Below are 19290 nucleotides of genomic sequence, written 5' to 3'. Positions count from 1 at the left end.
ATTGGTAAGGGTTTGGGAGAAAGAATGATAAAAGTTAAACAAAAAGGAACTACCCAAGAATGATTGGAAAGTTGTTACTCCTACCTTTATATTTTCTTTGGTAATAATCATGTACAACCAGGTTTCATTTATTGAAATGTGTTAAATAAAAGAGTAATTTAACTGTATTTTAAAAGTATAACCTGCAGTCCCTACAGAGCACCAGGAATAGAATTTAGTCTATTTTATCAAACTCAATCTATAATTAAACATATAAAGGGCGCACCACAGATATGAGATAAATAGGCGTGCATGGTTAAATATTAGTGGGTATGAATTTAAAAAAATTGAAATCTTACATTTGAGGATATTCAAAGCATCTTCAGCAGCCTTAGATGGTATTGATCTAAGAATATCTTCAGCTGTACAATCTGTCTGAGATTTCACTGTTATGTCGATGCCTAAACAAAGATTTTAAATAAATAAATTAAATATAAATATATAATTTATATTACTGACCATAATATTTAAAAAAGTAATTCTAAATAAATCTGTTTATAATCATATTTAAACAAAATTAATGCACAAAAATAGTGAAGAGTTATTAAATATTGCCATGCTGATGGCCTAAGAAGCCAGGTGATTGTTTATTTTGATTTTGTTTTTAATAAGTATAATAACAACAGCAATGCTTTGTTTGTTTTTAATTTCTACTCAGAGCTCCTCCATTTGCAAGGAGGAAGAGAATAAGGCTTTTAATATTTTTCATATAACTCAACACCAACTGATGGGATAGAATCCTACAAAACCAAAACAAGTCTTTTTATTCCTATATTCGCATAACTCAGTCACTAACTAATGAGAAAGAATCTTACAGAACCGAAACAAGTTTTATTATTCCTATATTTGCATAATTTAGTCACTAAGTAATAGGAAAGAATCCTACAAAACCAAAAAAAGTCATATTATTCGTATTCTAGAACAAAAATCCAAAAAGATACTGATTGAAAGTTGAAATGTTGATAGCAATATGAAGCTTCAAATGATGTCCACATCAATACTATGATAAAAAAAAAGATTCTTACAATGTAACTTGGGTGACATTGCAATGACAGCATCATAACAGAAAAGTGACCAATATGTCCCTAACAAATTGATAAAACCGACAACAGGAGATGCCAGAAAATGCACTGAAACATTGTGTAGCTATTCTATGTAAGAGGTTGTCCCATTGCTTTATTCCATTGTTGAAGATTGTGCAAAATAATGTATTCAATTGAAAAAGTTCTTTAATTATTAAATTTCATATGGTTTTAAGCTGGATATAGTGTAGATGGTTTTAAAAAATTTGTTTGTAAATTTATTTTTTAATAAATTAACTTTGTAAGTATCAGCATCCTTTTTTTTTTTAAAGTTTGCTGTATGATTTGATGTAAAACAAAAAGACACAACATGTTTTGTAGCACAGAGCATCATCATCATCAAACTCCATTAGAGTGAGGGCTTGAGAGGCTCAAATCCTCTCTTGCAAAAGCCCTGCTGTCTTGTGTAGTGCATAAATGTCGCCATAGAGGTCGAGAATTTTGGGTTTCCCAGACCTGTCGAGACGGAGATCAGCAAGTCTGGGGCAGTCAAACAGAATGAGGCACAGTTTCCTCTTCTTCCCCGCAGCGGGGGCACAGAGCATAGAACCAACCAATTATTAGAATGGACATGATTGTTTTCCAATGGGATCTCAGTAATTAGAATTCAGAATACTAAACTCAATAGTATTATGAAACTCATGCCTCAACTAGAGGGAGATAAGAAGAGTAAAAACATTGAAGATCCAGCTAGTCATTAATTTGTATTGCTTCTGTTGCTCTACGTAAATTAACAACATTACAAACAAACAAAAAATAGTTCAATGTCAAACCTATCACAATTCATTTCATTGTAATTAACAACCAATGTGATAGGAAATGTAATTGGACTGGGAACAGATCATCAATATCTTATTCACACAAGAATGCATAGCTTGAAAAACATGCAGTGTTCTAATGTTAAACAAATAGAAAAACTAAGGCTTTTATAATCAAATAACCAGGCAAATAAAATTCCACTTGTGTCATAATGAAGAAACCTTAATTTTTACTTAGTGCCTAAGTCAAAAAACAAATATTATCTTAGGGTTGAATTGTATGCACCCCATACAGTATGTTTAATAATAATAAATAAGGTTAGCTTGCAGAAACAAGTTGGATACTATATTTAAGCTACTCACTTCCCTAAGCACACAGTTTGTTGTAAGAATCAAGATTATAAACCAACAAGGGGATCAGATAGCTTGTCTTCATGCTGCAAACCCCCAAATATCATTTAATTATTCCCATAAATCATCATGCAATTTACACTGCATGCAGCCTCAAATATAATGCCTATGGACTAAATTTGATTTTTTTTTTTACTTTCATCACATTTTGTGGGCAATTTGTTTTCATATCAGTGTAAAATGTGAATCTCATTATTCATGATCAGATCAAAATGTAAAATATTTAATGAAGCCTAAATAGGACATAGGATACTTTGATTTGGAAGAAAAATCTTTTGTCTAATGACAAAATGATGAAGCATCCCACATCATTACTACTGCTTTATATCAAGAAAATACAGACAGGCAATGGAGAGAAAATGATTGACTGCTGAAACTAGGCTTAATAATTCTAAACTTTTCACTCAAACCAAGAATTTCTAAGACAGGGGATATCAGTTCTGAACTCACAAGCCTAAGATTAATGAGAGATAACACCTTTAAATTAGTTCACAACTGGTCAAAGTAAAATTATCAGTAAAATGATACGAGTAAATTGGAGGTGATGGTTTATTGTTTTAAAATGTGTTTTCCTGAATTATTGTTCTACAAAATAATATTAAATGCTTCTTAATTACATAATTTGAATTAACAGGCATGATATAATTATATTAATTAAGGAACTCAAGACAATAGCAATTCATTTTTGGTCAATGCAATTCTATAAATTTAATGTTGTCATTATTTTGTGTTTTTTTTTTTTAAGTAGTAACTAAATAATGAATACTTTTTGGTACATATGTTATATAATTAAACATATATTAGATCTTGAATAAATCATCATTATCAATCTCCATTTGAGCTAAGGCATGAGAGGTTCAAATCCTCTCTTACAAAAGCCCTGGACAGAAACCCTGCTTTTTGCGTAATGAATATATGTCGCCATACAGTTCAAGAATTTGTGGTCTCCCAGACCTGTCGAGACGGAAATAAGAAAGTCTGGGGCAGTACATAGAAGAGTTCTTACAAACTTTATATACACTACACTGTAAAAAAAATATAAAAAAAATAAGAAAATTTCTTATTTATTACTATGATATGAAAAATAATTATGTGGTCCATTAGCTAATAACAGATTTTAAAAATAAACTTTTTATAACCTTGAAATATTTAAATTAAAATCTGGTTAAAGCAAAAAAAAATCCATGTCTAAATAATTCTAAAACGTTTTTGTGGATGATTGGACCAGTAGTCACATTATCCATAATGTACAAAACATTTGCTTTTATTTAAATTATATAATCACCTATCCTGGAATCAGGGCACGCTATTTGGGAAAAGCGATGGACTTAGTGATCCTATCCAATTTACATGCCTAAAAATCAGTAATTGTTACAGTGTACAATGTTGTATAGTTTACCTCTCTCTAATAGCAGCCTGATGACATCCAGCTTACAGAAGTTGGCAGCCTCATGCAGGGCTGTTCCTTTGTCAGTCTGTGTGCATACACAAATTAGTTGGCAAGCAGAACAATAATATTAGTAGGAGTCTGCATAGTTTACCCACCAGTCAGACTTAGTTATATTGATTTTTTGAAATTATGGGCTTGTAATTTTTTAGTCTCCAGTGTTTGTTTTTTTTCAATCAAGAGAATATAGACATACAATAAATTTCCGTTTGTAAAACAAATCATTAAGTTATTGAGAATCATTTAAATGATGACCCAAATTTATCAATTAATTGTATCAGGAATATTTTTTTTAAACTATAAATTACTGTAGTATAGATGAAGGATTATAATAAAAATGGTCCAGAGAAATATAACAAGTTATTACTGCAGGTAAACCATGACTAAATATTCTAAAATCAGATGAAAATAAAAATGTAAAGCCTTTATTTTGTTAGTAATGATTTTAAACAACACAAAAAAAAAGAGAATCTAATGTTATGATGTCAATAATTCTTTCCAGAACAATTAAGATAATACTAATATTTCCAAACCTAGCTTCAAGTCCCCCCCCCCACCTCAATTTCTCTCTGTATATATTTTTTAACCCCTATAACAAGTAGTTAGGGTGAGACAATCAATTAACTATCATGAGAATGGTTCAAATAAAATCCTTTTTCTTTCTGGTCTTCAGATGATTTTAGTCTAGCATTACTTATTCTTTTAGTAGCAAACTCACACAAAATAATGTCATTAGTCCAATTGGTATTATTATTAAATTCAAAATAAGAACAGAAATAAAATGTATGTTATTTTTATTAAGGGGTGTGGTAGGTTTCTGGCTCGAATCTGGAACTTTGAATTTTAATTTTAGGAATTTTAAGAGTCCATCAAACTCTAATGTTTCTTCTTCTTCATTGTTCTCATTTTTCATGATGGAGGGTTCAGATCAGTAATCCTACATCTGAGATGAACTGTACAGTGGTTTTCAGATCAGACAGTTCTCTGTATAGTTTTTCTTCTATACGAGGGTTTTGGGCACAGAGTCTTGTTTGGGCCTCTTGAAAAAGTATGCAGCTTTAAAGGACATGGTCAGCATTTTATGGTGATGCTCCACAAGGGCAAGTTTCACTAGTCCTGACTTTTAGTTTTCAGAACATATGTTGCCTCTTTCTGTTGTGTCTGGTTCTGAGTCAAAAAATTATGTTTTGGTCATGTCGAGATAGCATAATTGGGATGTGAGCTGGTCCAATTCTCATTTATTCTACACTCTCTCATTTTCATCATTTCTTTTGGGTAGAGAGGAGTTTTCATCTGTTTTTTCATTCTTCCATCCTTGGCCATTATGTCTGCTCTTTCATTGCCTTCTAATTCAATGTGAGCTGGAATCCATTGAAGAACAGTTTCCTTGCTGTTGATGTTAAGGTTTTCAAGAGCTGTCCTGAGTTATATAGGAAGTAATGAGATTTTCAGGCTCTGAAGGATGGTTTTGGCATCGGTCATCTGACAATTTGGTAGTTTGGTGTACATGGGCAGTTTACTCTATTGGAAACCTGACATTATTTGTGGAAAATAAAGAGTGTTGTGCTGGTCACAAAAGACCCTTGTTAACCATTATGTGACCTTTGCATCTATGCCCTATACTAGATTGCAAGTTCTGTAAGGGGCTACTATTTTTATTAACTAGTGTACAGTCAAGCACAATGTTTATATAAGTCATATTTTTCTTAAATTTATTGACTCCTTCATGCAAAAATAAAAAGCAAACAAAACTGTGAATCTAAGATTTATATTTAATCACAAACAACAAATGTGCTTGCAATCATTTCAAGTGCCAGGATATAAGTTCACATTGCACTTAGCTTGGTTCATCAAGAAAGCACAAAACTACAGTACAGTGATTTAAGCTTTCAAAACTTGTGTGTTAGACAACAAAATGTCCCTGTTAATAATGAAGCGATGAGATAGTGAAATGTCTCCATAAAACTCTCTCTTTCAATAATTATTTTTTTCTTGCATAAAAATGTTTAAAAAGTCACTTTCAAATATCTTTTAGGGAATAAATGATTATTATATGTCATTGCAAAGATGGAAAGAAAGAAGAACTGAACTACCAATTGTAAGCTAATGAATATTTGGTTATGTTATACACAAATGATACAGTTTCATTTCAACTAGGATTTAATAAGTAACCATTAGTGCCATAAATAGAACATTTTTTGAGCAGGTTTCATTGAACAAGCGATAGGGCTAGGAAACTGCTTCATGCTTATAATGAACTATTGATGTCCAAGAATGTATTGTGAAACAAATAATTGAATCTCTTTTTTACAGGCTGAACACATTTTAATGAAATAAAAATAATTGAATGCCAAATATAAATGTAAATATGATTATTTTTTCAAAGAAAAGCATAGCTTAATTTTTTTTTTTTCTTTTAATGATACTATTTTAAATCTTTATAAATGTTTATTTCACCTGAATTAAGATAATCGCACATCCTGTTTAATCCCTTTTCATTTGAATCCTTTATTATTTTAAATAATTGTATAATTTATCATTGTGGCAAAACCAAACTGTTCTAAATATGGTTTCAGTTTTTTATTCATGAGAAACATGATGGGATAAAAATAGTTTTTTAAAAGTTGAGATTGACAAAAGAGCATTATCAGGATTTCAGTGGAACATTGTTAGGCTCTAATACTTGTTCAAAAGCCCTGATCAAATACAATGGGGTTGAATGTAAGCTGTAGAAACTGACAGGGCAATACTACATCAGGAAATGGATTACATAGCTTGTAAATGCCCATGTAGTCAAATAATAGAGAAGGGCTGAAACAGAACGCTTCATGTGCCCTCACAATCTATAAGCTTCTAGTGACTTGCTAATAATATAACTAAAGCTCAGTCAACTTGACTTCACCATCATTCAACAAAAATAAAGAATATTCATCAGATCAGTGATACTACTAAAATGTATCTAAATCATGTTTTTATATACTTGATTACACACATTTTGGAGAAAAAAATAAATAAAATAGTACCTTAGCATCAATGACAAAACCAGAGTCTAGCAAAAACTGAACAACAGCCCTGTGGCCATTTCTAGAAGCAAGGTGCAAGGGTGTTATGGTCAAGGATCTCTGGACAACAAGTTCAGGATGAGAAGTAATCAGCTGCTTGACTATGTCAAGCCTGTCATACTGGGCTGCCAGATCAAGTGGGGATAGGTCTTCAAGATTGCGAATGGTAGGATCTGCTCGATTCTGAAAGGAATAAAGCAATATTTGTTAAGGCTAAATTTTATCTAACAGGTACATTTTTGAATTACGATACCCATTAATTACCAAAATGCCAAAATTAATCAACTTCTGTAAATTTAACTGAAATAAGCAGAAACATTTATATCATTTTTATTTTAATTCTCAACACTGAAGCCTTTCTGCTATCTTCATAATGCTAAATGACAAAATTTCAGCAATACAAAGAATTTTGACACACAGACTATCTTCTTAATAGTAATTTTTTAACAAGTTTGAAAGTAGAAAACAACTATCTTCTTTTGTGTAAACAAAAAAAAAGATTAGAACTGTTTTAAGATTTTTTAACAAAAAAAAGTAGATAAAATATCTACATAATGATAGGTATAAAACAAACAAAAAAAATCAGCACCTGTAACAAAAGAAGCAAAGTTTGGGTGTGTCCATGTTGTGCTGCGAAATGTAGAGCTGTGTTACCTTCTCTAGTCTGGAGAATAAACAAACATCATTATTTAGTATGGAACACTTTCTACATAGACAAAATTAAAAAAGTATATTTGTTTTATGCCCAAAATTGTTGAAAGATAATTTGGTTTGTCATTGTTCTGAGAACTGAAGACCAACAGTAAAATTTTGTGTCCATGTTGCGGAACATCACTGAAAAAATGCATTATTGTTGTGTTTCATGTACATGGATGCAAGCGATGGCACCCCATTTTGCAGGCAAGGGGTGGTTGACAACGCCATAAACCTGCAAGCATGATGGTACTTATGCTTTCAGAATATAAACAATACACTTACTGCTATTTTTGCAGTATTGAAAAATAAATTATATCTATTTATGCATTTTCCTTCAATACCTGAAATCTAAGTGTAAATTATTAAATTAAACCATTAAAACTTATTATTAAAGGGTTCCTAGAATTCTCTTGAAATTGCAAAATATATGAAAAAGTCATGAAAATCTCCTGAAATTATTAAAATCTTCTAAAAACTCATGCAAATCTCTTTAAAAACAGACAAATTGTCATTTCCTGGTGTCGATCAATATGGAAAATGCCAATCCTACTCACGAAAAGAAAAAACGCCATTGTCAGCTTTCATAATAAAAATGTAGGCCTAATAATAAGGCGAATTTTAACCAAAACAAGAAGTTCAAATACCAAACAAATATTGATCTAAATCTATCTCAACATCTTAAAAAAAACAAAGCGATATTTTGAAAGTCGATAGTAAATCTAAAAAGCAGATCTGAATGTCTGTCGGCTTTTTGTTGGAAAACTACTATCAACTGCAGATAGCTCGTAAAGTTAATTTGACAGTTATTTTGTACTTAGTAAAGTATGAATAAAATGCAAAGACACATTTATTTTCTAATACAAATTTTTTATTTTCACTTAATATCCTTATCCCTACCCAGAATGGACCCCACGCAATCCGTTTCGCATGGTGCCCCGCAATCTGAAGGACCGGCCCTGCCTGTCCATTGGATCTTCTAACTAATAGTAGCTTAGATTGCATTTACTAAATCTTGTCTAGATGATTTTTTTTGAGTTATACATCTAGTTAATTAGCTTACTTTACTTATTAGTCTAGTGACAGTCTTGTCTAGGGTCTTGAGTTAAGATAAGTAGATTATTATCTTATAGAATTAGTTCTAAAATGACTCTGGCATAATGATAAATTAGATATAGAGGAACTCTAATATAGCTTCATTTCATCTGTCCCTTGACCTTCATCGTAGGGGTGATGACAGTTTGCATAACCAAATCTCTCCACTTTTCCCAGTCAGCAGAAATATTTCACTGCTATAAAAAAGTTTGAATGCTTTACCTCTATTATAAAGTTTGCATGTTTTACTGCTATAATAAAATTTGAATGTTTCATCACTATTATAAGGTTCAAGTGATTCACCGCTATCCCCTTGGTACACAGTGAGTACATATGTACAAATAACTTAAAACCATTTTTTTATATGAAAAGTTGTAGAAAAATTTCTTAAACGCAGCAGATACATTTATTGACCTCTTCTTTGATAATTGGTGGCACAACTTTGTCCTTCTAGATCTACATAATTTAGATCTAAATCTACAAGACTTTGGAAAATATAAATATAATAATTCTACAAGTGTTTATTTGAAAAGTTTGAAATATAGATTATACTAATTATAGGATTTATTAGCTTAATTTTTAAAAGTCTAGATCTACTACATATAGATTCTAGATCTAATATAATTCTTAATTAAGTATTTGTATGAATATTAGATCTATCTGATTCTTATGCACACCTAGACCTAGTCAACTTTCTTGAGATCTAGACTTCTAGTCTAGATTAGAAAAGCCAGGAAAATTAAATCAAGATCTAGTCCTAGATGTAAAATGTAGAAATAGATCTATATATCTTGGCTGGTTTGGATTTTTTTTTAAGAAAAAGGAAGTTTCATAGTCTTAAAGAATATCGCATGCTGGCAGATCAAACTGATTACGTTTGTTTTGTTTCTGTTTTTGACAAAAAGTGAAAGTATGGGAATTAGCATATGCGCCACAATTTAAGAAATGTAGCTTCCTGGCTTTGTTTAAATTCCACTTAAATTCTAGTTGTTCAAAAACCTACAAAGTCATTAGACAAAGAGTGGCAAGTGAAAAAAAAAGTCTAATACCAGCAATCAGTTGTAGTGACATTTATCGGAATGTTATTTTACAGATGTAATTTTGCCGGCTATAGTGGGCAATATTGCATCCATGCATGTAGATATTTTCATTCTTTATTTCTCAGCTGTTATGTTGAAGAGCTCAAATTAATAGTCAAATGCAAATGGTTTCCAGATCTGATAGAGTTCTCAATAGTGTTCTTTTTCAGAGAGGAGTATTTTTAGGATAGGGCCTCTTAAGAAAACTAGAAGGCCTGAAGGAAGTGCTAAACATTTTCAGGTGCCACTACATAAAGTTATGTGTCCCAGGCTCCAATTATCTAGAAACAAAAAATGATATCTAATAGTTTCTTACAGAAAGACATATTATTTTTCATGCAATTTGGTTTCGATTTGGCCTTTCTTCACCTCTTTTGGGTGGAATAATATTTCTGACTGCTAAATCCTTCTCCTCTTTAGATTTGTCTGCCCACTATATGTAATTAGTTAAATGGACCACAAGTTGAAAACCACTGACCACAATTTCACCAAGTTATGAAATTATCTCCTATTTTTTAATAGCTAAAAATATTTGCTGTTTAAAAAAAGAAAAAGGTAAGATTAAGCAAATCATTTTAAAAATTAAGATTGCATTGTTACCTGTAGATTAATTAGAGTTTGGCCATTTACAGCCTGCAAAAGCTGACTACATATGTCTGTGTGACCATTCCAGGCTGCAAGATGTAAAGGGGAACAGTCTTGTGTATCAAGTATAGTTGGATTAGCTTCACACTCTAACAGCATTAAAACTATTTCTCTGGGGGAAAAAATATATTTAATGAAATGATTAGGCAATGTCTTTATATCAGCTATATTATTTAAACAGATGTAGAATGAAGATCAAGTAAAAGCATACAGTACTGAGATCAACAGAATAGCTAAGTAAGTGTTAATGTAACATATAATTCCATTGCCTAGGTCGACATAACTGTAAGTGGCCAGCAATAAAAAGCAGGTGAAGTGAAATTCACCCATTTTTAATAACCAAATATTTCAAGGGTACTGTGCTGCCATCACAATCAGCAATTAGCTTTATGTTTATTAAATGTCTATCAGAAATGACTAGATATACCAGTATTTAGAAATACACACGCAGACAAATATATATAATAATTTAGAAGAGAAAAAATGCTTTTCACCATAGTAAAATGTATACATATCTAAATTTATAAATAGATTATATATTTATTATATAGAAGAAGGAACTAAGAAATTGAAGATTTATTGTTATCATAATTCTACAAGACACTAAAAGAGGCTGAACTGGATGTTCTGTGAATCTTTTTTAAAGGAATATCTGTATTGTATTTAAAATATGGGAGATTCGGATATAAGTAACAAATTGAAAAACAAAAACCCTGCTATTGTCAGTAATAGCTCAAAGCTGATTTAAAATTCAGCCCTTCTGAGGCAGATTATTCACCTTAAATAATATTTCAATCCCAATATTTATGACATTCACTGTGCACACTAATGCAGTTCCAATAAGACTTGCATTTCAGGTCTAAATAGATGTGAAAAAAAAATGAGTTAGAAATTTTACCAGTAATCTCTAGCACTTAGAACCAGTGTGCTAGTGAGTATCTATCTGCAGATGGGTATTTTCTTTGTAACAGGAGTGAGTGACTTTTTAAAATGATTTTTTTATGGTGCAAATCATTTTAAAACCTTTTGTTTAGAATTAACTTATATTAAATATTAACCCCTTACTAATATTAATGAAAAGAAAATGAATTACTTATGTCCATTTAGAGCTGCCAAGTGTAAGGGAGTCTCACCACTGCCATCTGCACAGTTAACGTTAGCACTTTTTAAGCTCAATAAACTGAAACAAATTAAAAAAACATTTGATCTAATGATATCTAAGAGTGCCAATATATGCCTATGACCTATGATATAAGGTTATGTGATTAATAGTAATGTAAGAATGGCTGCCTGGTTTTTGTAAGCACTTGGACTGTGGTCAAGATGGTCCAGAGTTTGAATTCTAGCCCCTTCCGTTATGCAGAGGGTTTGGGTTAGAACATATTTTAGCCCATTTGTTATAGAAGGACTGACCACTGACCTGCAACATCGCAACATTGGGCTGTGGTTGTGACATTGCAGGTCAGTGTTTAAGCCTTCTATGACGAATGGCCTCAACATAATCATTTTCATTTCTGAGGGAATGTCAGAAAATTACAAAAAAAAAATATGTATGTGACCAGCGTTAAAATATTAAACACCAACCACTTTTAGTGACTTTTACTTTGCCTAAAAAATGTCCAATACTTAACGGAGCTGCTTGGACTCAATTACAGTTAGGTTGCATTGCCACTGCTGCCACTGGAGATTAGTAATTAGTTCAAGCTGAATACTCATCAGTACTATAGACAGTCTAAATCTAGAGTTATAGTTAGACACTAGATACTTAGTATACTATACTACTATTATTACTATAGATAGTACTATACAGTGATACTCAGATTATTTATAGATCTATTCTAGAAATCTAGATAAGAATAAGATAGATTAGATCTAGAAGTAGAATCTAGATCTATGGTAGATTCTTATAACTGAACACCGACTTTCGGGAACTAGGTCAATTTTTTATTTTATTTTTTTATTTGGTGAAGGTTTAACTTATAAAAAAATTGAAAGCAGATTCTTATTCTGCAACTAAAGGACTATAAAAATAGCTGTGTTTCTTTGTATTACCACCCATAGTCAAGATTTTATTTTAAAATAAATTAGGTCACTTCATGCTCCTATTTTGAATGCAGTTTTTGGGCTTTCTCCTTTAGTTGAACAGTGAGCACCGGTGTTGAACACCACTATGCAATTGCTAATAAATTATATCTGTGTTACTTAAAAATTATTTAGATTGTAGTAAAAGAAGTAGATTCAATTTTGCAATATGTATTTATAGTCTATTTCCTCATATACTCTCTCTTTATATATATATTGTATATAGATAGAAATAAATTTATATAGATTATAGAGCTATAAATTAATTATTTTAATTTAATAAACATATTTTCAACTAGGCTATTTGTATTTTCTCTCTGTCTTTCTTTTAACTCCCATCCAAGGACCCTCTTCTTGTTTTCATAATTTGGATGTTCGTTTTGTGAAACCTTAACATCCCCTCCCTCCCATAGATGCTTATAATTCTTTTCATGACTCTCTTCCCCTTCCCTCCACTGCCTGTTGGATAGTTTGTGACACTACTGGCTGAGTGTATACCTCTCCTCACCGCCAGCTTATCTTGCATGATCCAGGGTTAGTAGCACTTTTCCATGACAAAATTTTAGGAGATTTTAGGAGGTTTTTTAAGGATGAAATGTATGATGTGTGTGTGTGTGTTTCCTATCCGTTTGTGTGATACATAGTAAAACATACACAAAACTAAGCATTTATCAAATCAATTATTGTTATTTGATTTAAAAATAATAAATATCTTGCCAATATGCTACAGAAACAATGTTATCAGCTGTGGTGTATCCACAGAAAATGTAATGAAAGTATCTTTTAATCGAGTAACAACTTGACTGTCATCCCAAAACCTCAAACAACCATTTTTTTTTTTAAATATATTTAAAAACATTACAAATGGTTGCTTTTCCATTTTTTTAAATAAGAAACATTCTTAGAGATGCTATCATAATGTGTATTCTCTGTGATGGAAATGTACATTATTATTTCCTATGTGTATCTTATAGATACTAGAGTCATGGTGTGCATTTGAGGTAATGTTTTATTCTTTTATTAGCTAACTTAAATCCTTCTCATAAACAGAGCCAGTAATATAATAGGGCAATATAGGTCTATTTGAATGTTTAGTTGATATTTGCTTACTGAAAAATGGCTTTTGGATTTGGGGGAGGGGGGGGGGGATTAGACATATTCGCATTTTTTTCATATCAGAATCTTTTTCAACTGTATAGTTTCCCTGGCTTTTACGAGTGAAATAATTTTTACGGACTTTTCACAACTGCATGCAAAATATTTTCGTTAAATCTACAGTGGACCTAGACTCTTGATCTAAGTCACTAAAATGCACGGATTTTTTCAAGGCTGTGAGAGAATTATCTTGACTGAATTTACAGTAGATCTAGACTCTAGATCTAAGTCACTAAAATTCGCGGACTTTTCAGGGCTGTGAGAGAAATATCTTCACTGAATTTACAGTAGATCTAGACTCTAGATCTAAGTCACTAAAATTCGCGGACTTTTCAGGGCTGTGAGAGAATTATCTTCACTCTATATATTCTAGTGATTTAGCGTAAATCTAGAGTCTAGATCAAAGTCGAGAAAATTCGCGGACTTTTTACTGCTGTGTGAATATTATCTTCACTAAATTTACAGAAGATCTAGACTCTAAAGCTAATTCGCTAAAATTCGCGGAAGTCACTAAATTTTGCGAACTTTTCACGGCTGTGTGAGAATTATCTTCACTAGATTCTAGTGATTTCAAGTAAATCTAGAGTCTAGATATAAGTCACTAAAATTCATGTACTTTTCGCGGCTGTGTGCGAATTATCTTCACTGAATATAGGCCTACCGTAGATCTAGTCACTAAAATTTGCAGACTTTTCGCGGCAATATGCAGTGGGCATGGTCTCTGGCTTCAAATTAGCAGCCCACACTTTTTCTTTCATTCATAAGTTATATATTCTAGATATCTCTATCTAGGTCATGTTTATTCATTGAAAAAATCATAGATTTATTAATCCCAATAATATTTCTTAATACGATTTTGCTGTGCTCAAAAACAGAATGAGCTGAATTCATTATTATTTGTTTGGACACCCCCTTTTTTAATTTTATTTAACAGCTAACGGTATAAATGTGATTGGAATGTCTTTCTAAAGATATTTGGAAGCTTATTTTGATATGCCCATCAGCCTACGATCAAACAGGCTCATAATATAGCCTTCATCCCTTATATGGGTATGAATTGCAGGGGAGGTTAAAACAACAGCTTAACATACATGGTTACCCAGAATCTAAATAACTGCCATCTGCTTTGGAAAAACGGAACAAAATTACTGGAACTTATCTAAAATTGGACATGGGCAGTCCCAAAATGTCGTTTTTAGCTCCAAACATAAAATATGATAAAAACAAATGAATTACAAACAAAAAAAGCGACCCGTTCAGAAAGGAGAATTCGATGGAGTGTTCAAACTATAAGAGCCTCCTATAGATTCTACTTAAATTTAAGTTAAATTCTAGATAACTAAGACTAAGATTCAGATCTAGATTATAGTCTGACTATAGACTATAGAGTATATAAGTAAGTATATACCTAGACGTCCTAGACTACTTTATATGTAATTAATATGTCTAGTCTAGAACTATAAGAGGCAAAATGTATGCTTTATGATATCATGGTTATCATATCATATTTTAATAATTGTCTATGGCTCAGATACAGAGATAGACTAGACTAGGACGTAGACTGTAGACTGACTCAGTGACTGCTTAGCAACCTTTTAGATAACGTTGAGAGAGCTCCTCCACTTAACGAATGTTTGGATCCCCTCTTGGCACTAAGTCTTCCAGCTAACAGCTTTTCGACAGCAATGACATTGCCAGTGCGACAAGCTTCCAGCAAATCTTGATCTTTCCCCATCTTTCGATGTACTCGTAAGCTTGCTAATTAGAAAGAAACGTAGATCTAATCATTTTCTATTACTATTTTCCAGCAGAAGACTTCACATTTTCTTTACTTCCTTATTTTGTCTCGAAGCGCCCTCTATGTTTTTTTTATTTATTTATTTAGAATGTAAAAGTAAAAGTCGCTTGCTTCCGCGTACAAGACGAAACTATTAAAATCTATCCTCATCTTCCAAGACTAAAATATTTGTTAAAAATACTTTTGTGTAACTAAATATAAACTAGATCTAGATATAATAATAATCTTTATTATCCGTATGGAAATTTGTCTTACAATTTGTGCATTACACCAAACATTATGACTATAAGAAACCAAAATGTACATTCACACCAGACTCACTCATAATTTACATGTGACAAATTAAGTTTATACCAGATTGTTCTTATCTAGCTTTAATGACTTTTTTTATATAGACTTATACATGACAGTTTCTAATAGTTACACAATATTTGTCTAATTGTGAATTTGACCGACTTCTAGATTATAATATGATTATATCATACCTTTATTACATTACAGAAGTTACTTAAAAAAAGAAGCTTATTACGTCCTATGAAAATGCATTTTATATGTCAATCTAGTCATGCATGTTAATTATTAATGATGACTTAACTTTGCTAGGTCGTTTTTTTTTGTTTTTTTTTGTTCTTGCTGATTCAGGCAAACCATTCCATTCTCTAATGGCACTAGGGAACTGTAAGGTCTTATAATTTTAAATTAATTGGTGATTAAAACAGTTGGTTGAAAATTTTTAAAAAATTCAGGAAGGGTAGGCAGAAAACGTTTGCTTTAGCATGAACAGTAAGAAATAAAACTCAAAAAGTTTGTAGCCATGCGCGCTTATGTGAAACATAAAATTATTGGCTAAAGACAGGGCCAATGGTAAAAGTTGGTTCATTGTCACGTGCGTTTCACCTTCTTATAATAGCCACAAACCCAAAATAGCATCTCATTGTAAACAAGACACCAGCTGAGTAAAAGGACATCAAGTTGCGATATTCATATTGTAGTATAGATTTCGATCTGTAGAAGCTATATCTAGATTCTTTCATTCTAGACTCAATCTTCTGCTATATCTAATGTCTGAATTATCAAGACTAAAATCTACCATGAATATTTTAAATGAAGATTACGAAGAAATGATCAGGACTAAAAGACTGAAGCCTTTGACTGTGGTAAGTTTAAATTAACTCATTAACATGATTAAGTTAATATTATTATTAATAATTATTTAGTTATTTTTATTTATATTATTATTCATATTTTAATTAATAATTTAGACGTGGGTGTTTACACTCTTTAAACTAGATCTATATCTAGATCTAAAAAAGTAAATTTCCCCTTTCAGACCTTGTGGCAGTTGTGGTCTATTACTCTATTAGTAGTATTAGTCTATAGTCTATAATCTATAGGGCTGATGATATAATTAAAATTATAATGTCTATAATGATGATAATATATGTGATACTGTAACTGTGGCCTACTAGGCTACATTTAACGGTGAGGGTGTCAAGTGGCCAGCACAACGACCATCCACCTTTACTTTTCCCCAACTAACGTCAGGTGCCCATTAGAGCTGGGTAGACTCATCAGAGGCGCCTGAAGATTCCGAAATTAAAAATCCCAGTCTTCAGCAGGATTCGAACCCTGGACCCCGGTTTGGAAGTCAAGCGCTGTGCGGGTCATCTCAAATATAGGATTATACTGATCTCAGCCCACCGACATGTAAAATGAGAACAAAGAAGATTTAGAATATATTAAGATTGTTTATATTATATCAAAAATGTATTTTCCATTTATGGGTAGTTTCAAATACAAATGTGTAAACAATACACAACTATATTGATACTCAAGTATTTAGATGACTGTGAATGATGATACCATCCAACACTGATGAATATTATCTCGATTTGCTTTGTAATTCTATCATTTAGGCTTTAATTATAGAAAGATTTTATATCTATAGTCTAATAGCATTATATTTAGTATGCCTTACTGTACTTGTATATCTTGATCTAGTCCTATCTATATTTTATTCCCTGATTATATAATTATTAATTAATTAATCTGCTTTAAAAAAATAAGTTTGAAGCTAATTTATCTTAAGATTTACACTGTTTTTTCAATTCTTATATATTGTTATAAACCTGGTGGTGGCACAGATGGGGGTAGTGGTGTGAGTGTAGTCAGCCGACGCAAATCGCCCCAGGCCAGCGCTAGACGAACGGTCAACCGTGACGAGATACGACGATCGGCCGAGACGAGTTAACAACATGAAGGTTCGAGTAGGATCGCCGACGTGAACAGAGCTCAGGGGCGTCACGAGCGTTGTAGTCATCTGACCACCTAGAAACGTCGAGCGGCGTTCTGTCCGGTTTGAGAAGGCCAGTAGGGACCCTATATAAGAGCGGAGGTGACGCAGTCAAGACAGTTCAGAAAGCGGGTTCACGACAGGAGTTCAGGACACGGTCGACTACAGCACAGTTCAACGGTGTGGTTCTGTACGGAGCATTACGACGGTTCAGTGAGGAGTACTGTCAAGTACAGTTGAGACGAACGGCGTCTTGATCTTGGTCTGTGATCGAGTCCGACACAACGAGCCCAAGTGTGTGAAGTCAGTCCCGAACTGTTGAACCCAGTGCAAGCCCGGAACGAGACGTAGAGGCCAGTGCAAGACTTGATACGGCGGAACGGTGTTATCGGAGAGATATTTGTTATCGCAGAGCTATTTGTACTGTTCTACGTGCTGCCAATTGTACAGTATTGGCTGTTATTTATGGACATTAAACCTTTACGTTATTTTGGAGCCCTGACTTGTCAAGTTCTTTAAGTTGGTGGTGTATGGTGCAGTTTGCAGAGAGCCTGGATAGTGAGATTCGTAACACTGGTGTCAGAAGTGGGATCGGAATCGGATTGGATCGGATCTACTATGGCTCGTCTGAAACTGCTGTACGAACTTGAATTTAGAGAACTGAAGGAAGAACTCCGTGGACGAAGGCTGAAGGTATATGGTAACAAGGAAACTTTACAAGCACGCCTCCGAGAAGACATGTTGGAAGAAAAAGAAGATCCGGACACATATCTTTTTGAAGTCGAACCTAACTTGCTGGAACAGCTCGCCAGTAGCATGCAGCAACTGACCACCAGTACCCGTATCATGCAAGAACAGATGACAGCTATGCAGGGACAGATGGCAGCTATGCAAGAAGAGATCACCTTAAACAGCAAGCCAGATCAAGTGAATGTTTGCTCCGCGTCCAAGCATGTTGCTGAGAAACGTTTGCAAGTTGAAAGTGACCTACGAAGGTTGGACCCTACTGACGCCTGCCCAGATTCTAAGACCAGCGAGAGAAGCCCTGATGGGGACCAAAGGAACCCAATGAAATCTGACGAAGCTGTTGAGGGACATCTACAAGCTGAGAGATACCAGCCAGGTCCGGACCCAACAGACGTTGGTCCAGTTACCAAGACTGGAGATGAAAGTCTTGATGGCTGTCAAGAGAACCCAAGGAAGCCTGACGTTGGTCCAGCTGCTAAGACTGGAGAGGAAAGTCCTGATGGTGGTCAAGAGAATCCAAGGCAGCCTGACGTTGATGGACATTTGCAAGACGAAAGTCATCGACAAGGTCTGAAACCAACAAGCGATTGGCCCGATACTGAGTCGAGAGAGAGAGGTCCTGATGATGGTGAAGAAAGCCGAATGGAGCCTGAGGCCGAAGATGAAGTGAAGCGTTACCAACCTGCCCCACAAGCATGCCCTCCAGACAAGGCTGAAGATGATGACCTGTTCCACAATTCCCTGTCCTGTGGGTGTGAAGCCCATCCCAGTCCTTCTTCGCAAAGCCCTATGAAGCTACCTCTTTTGCCAACGATCTTGGTATCCCCAGCCCTTACATCCTATACCTCTCCATGTGTCAAGTGGCTGTCCTCAGTACCGACAGACAAGAGAGCGATGCAACCAA

General features: G+C 33.3%; 2 protein-coding genes across 14 annotated transcripts in view; one reads left to right on the top strand and one right to left on the bottom strand.

Moving 5' to 3' along the window:
• LOC106079656 (ankyrin repeat and sterile alpha motif domain-containing protein 1B-like) overlaps positions 1-15411 on the bottom strand; it is a 104756-nt gene extending 89345 nt beyond the window's left edge. For all 13 annotated transcript variants that reach the window (XM_056045319.1, XM_056045317.1, XM_056045320.1 and 10 more), the window contains exons 1-7: positions 15141-15411; positions 11405-11491; positions 10267-10423; positions 7389-7463; positions 6761-6982; positions 3690-3765; positions 339-440 (exon numbers count right to left, since the gene is read on the bottom strand). In XM_056045319.1, the coding sequence (XP_055901294.1) occupies positions 339-440; positions 3690-3765; positions 6761-6982; positions 7389-7463; positions 10267-10423; positions 11405-11491; positions 15141-15283 (862 nt within the window). In that variant the 5' untranslated portion in view covers positions 15284-15411. The remainder of the gene's footprint in view (positions 1-338; positions 441-3689; positions 3766-6760; positions 6983-7388; positions 7464-10266; positions 10424-11404; positions 11492-15140) is intronic.
• An 856-nt stretch (positions 15412-16267) lies between these two features.
• LOC129928651 (lysoplasmalogenase-like protein TMEM86A) overlaps positions 16268-19290 on the top strand; it is a 29487-nt gene continuing 26464 nt past the window's right edge. Inside the window, exon 1 of the mRNA XM_056043762.1 lies at positions 16268-16503. Coding sequence (XP_055899737.1) covers positions 16408-16503 — 96 coding nt within the window. The 5' untranslated portion in view covers positions 16268-16407. The remainder of the gene's footprint in view (positions 16504-19290) is intronic.

The sequence above is a fragment of the Biomphalaria glabrata genome, chromosome 10, assembly GCF_947242115.1.
Source record: "Biomphalaria glabrata chromosome 10, xgBioGlab47.1, whole genome shotgun sequence".
In the NCBI taxonomy this organism is placed as follows: domain Eukaryota; kingdom Metazoa; phylum Mollusca; class Gastropoda; family Planorbidae; genus Biomphalaria; species Biomphalaria glabrata.
This window is presented reverse-complemented; position numbering and strand designations above follow the sequence as displayed.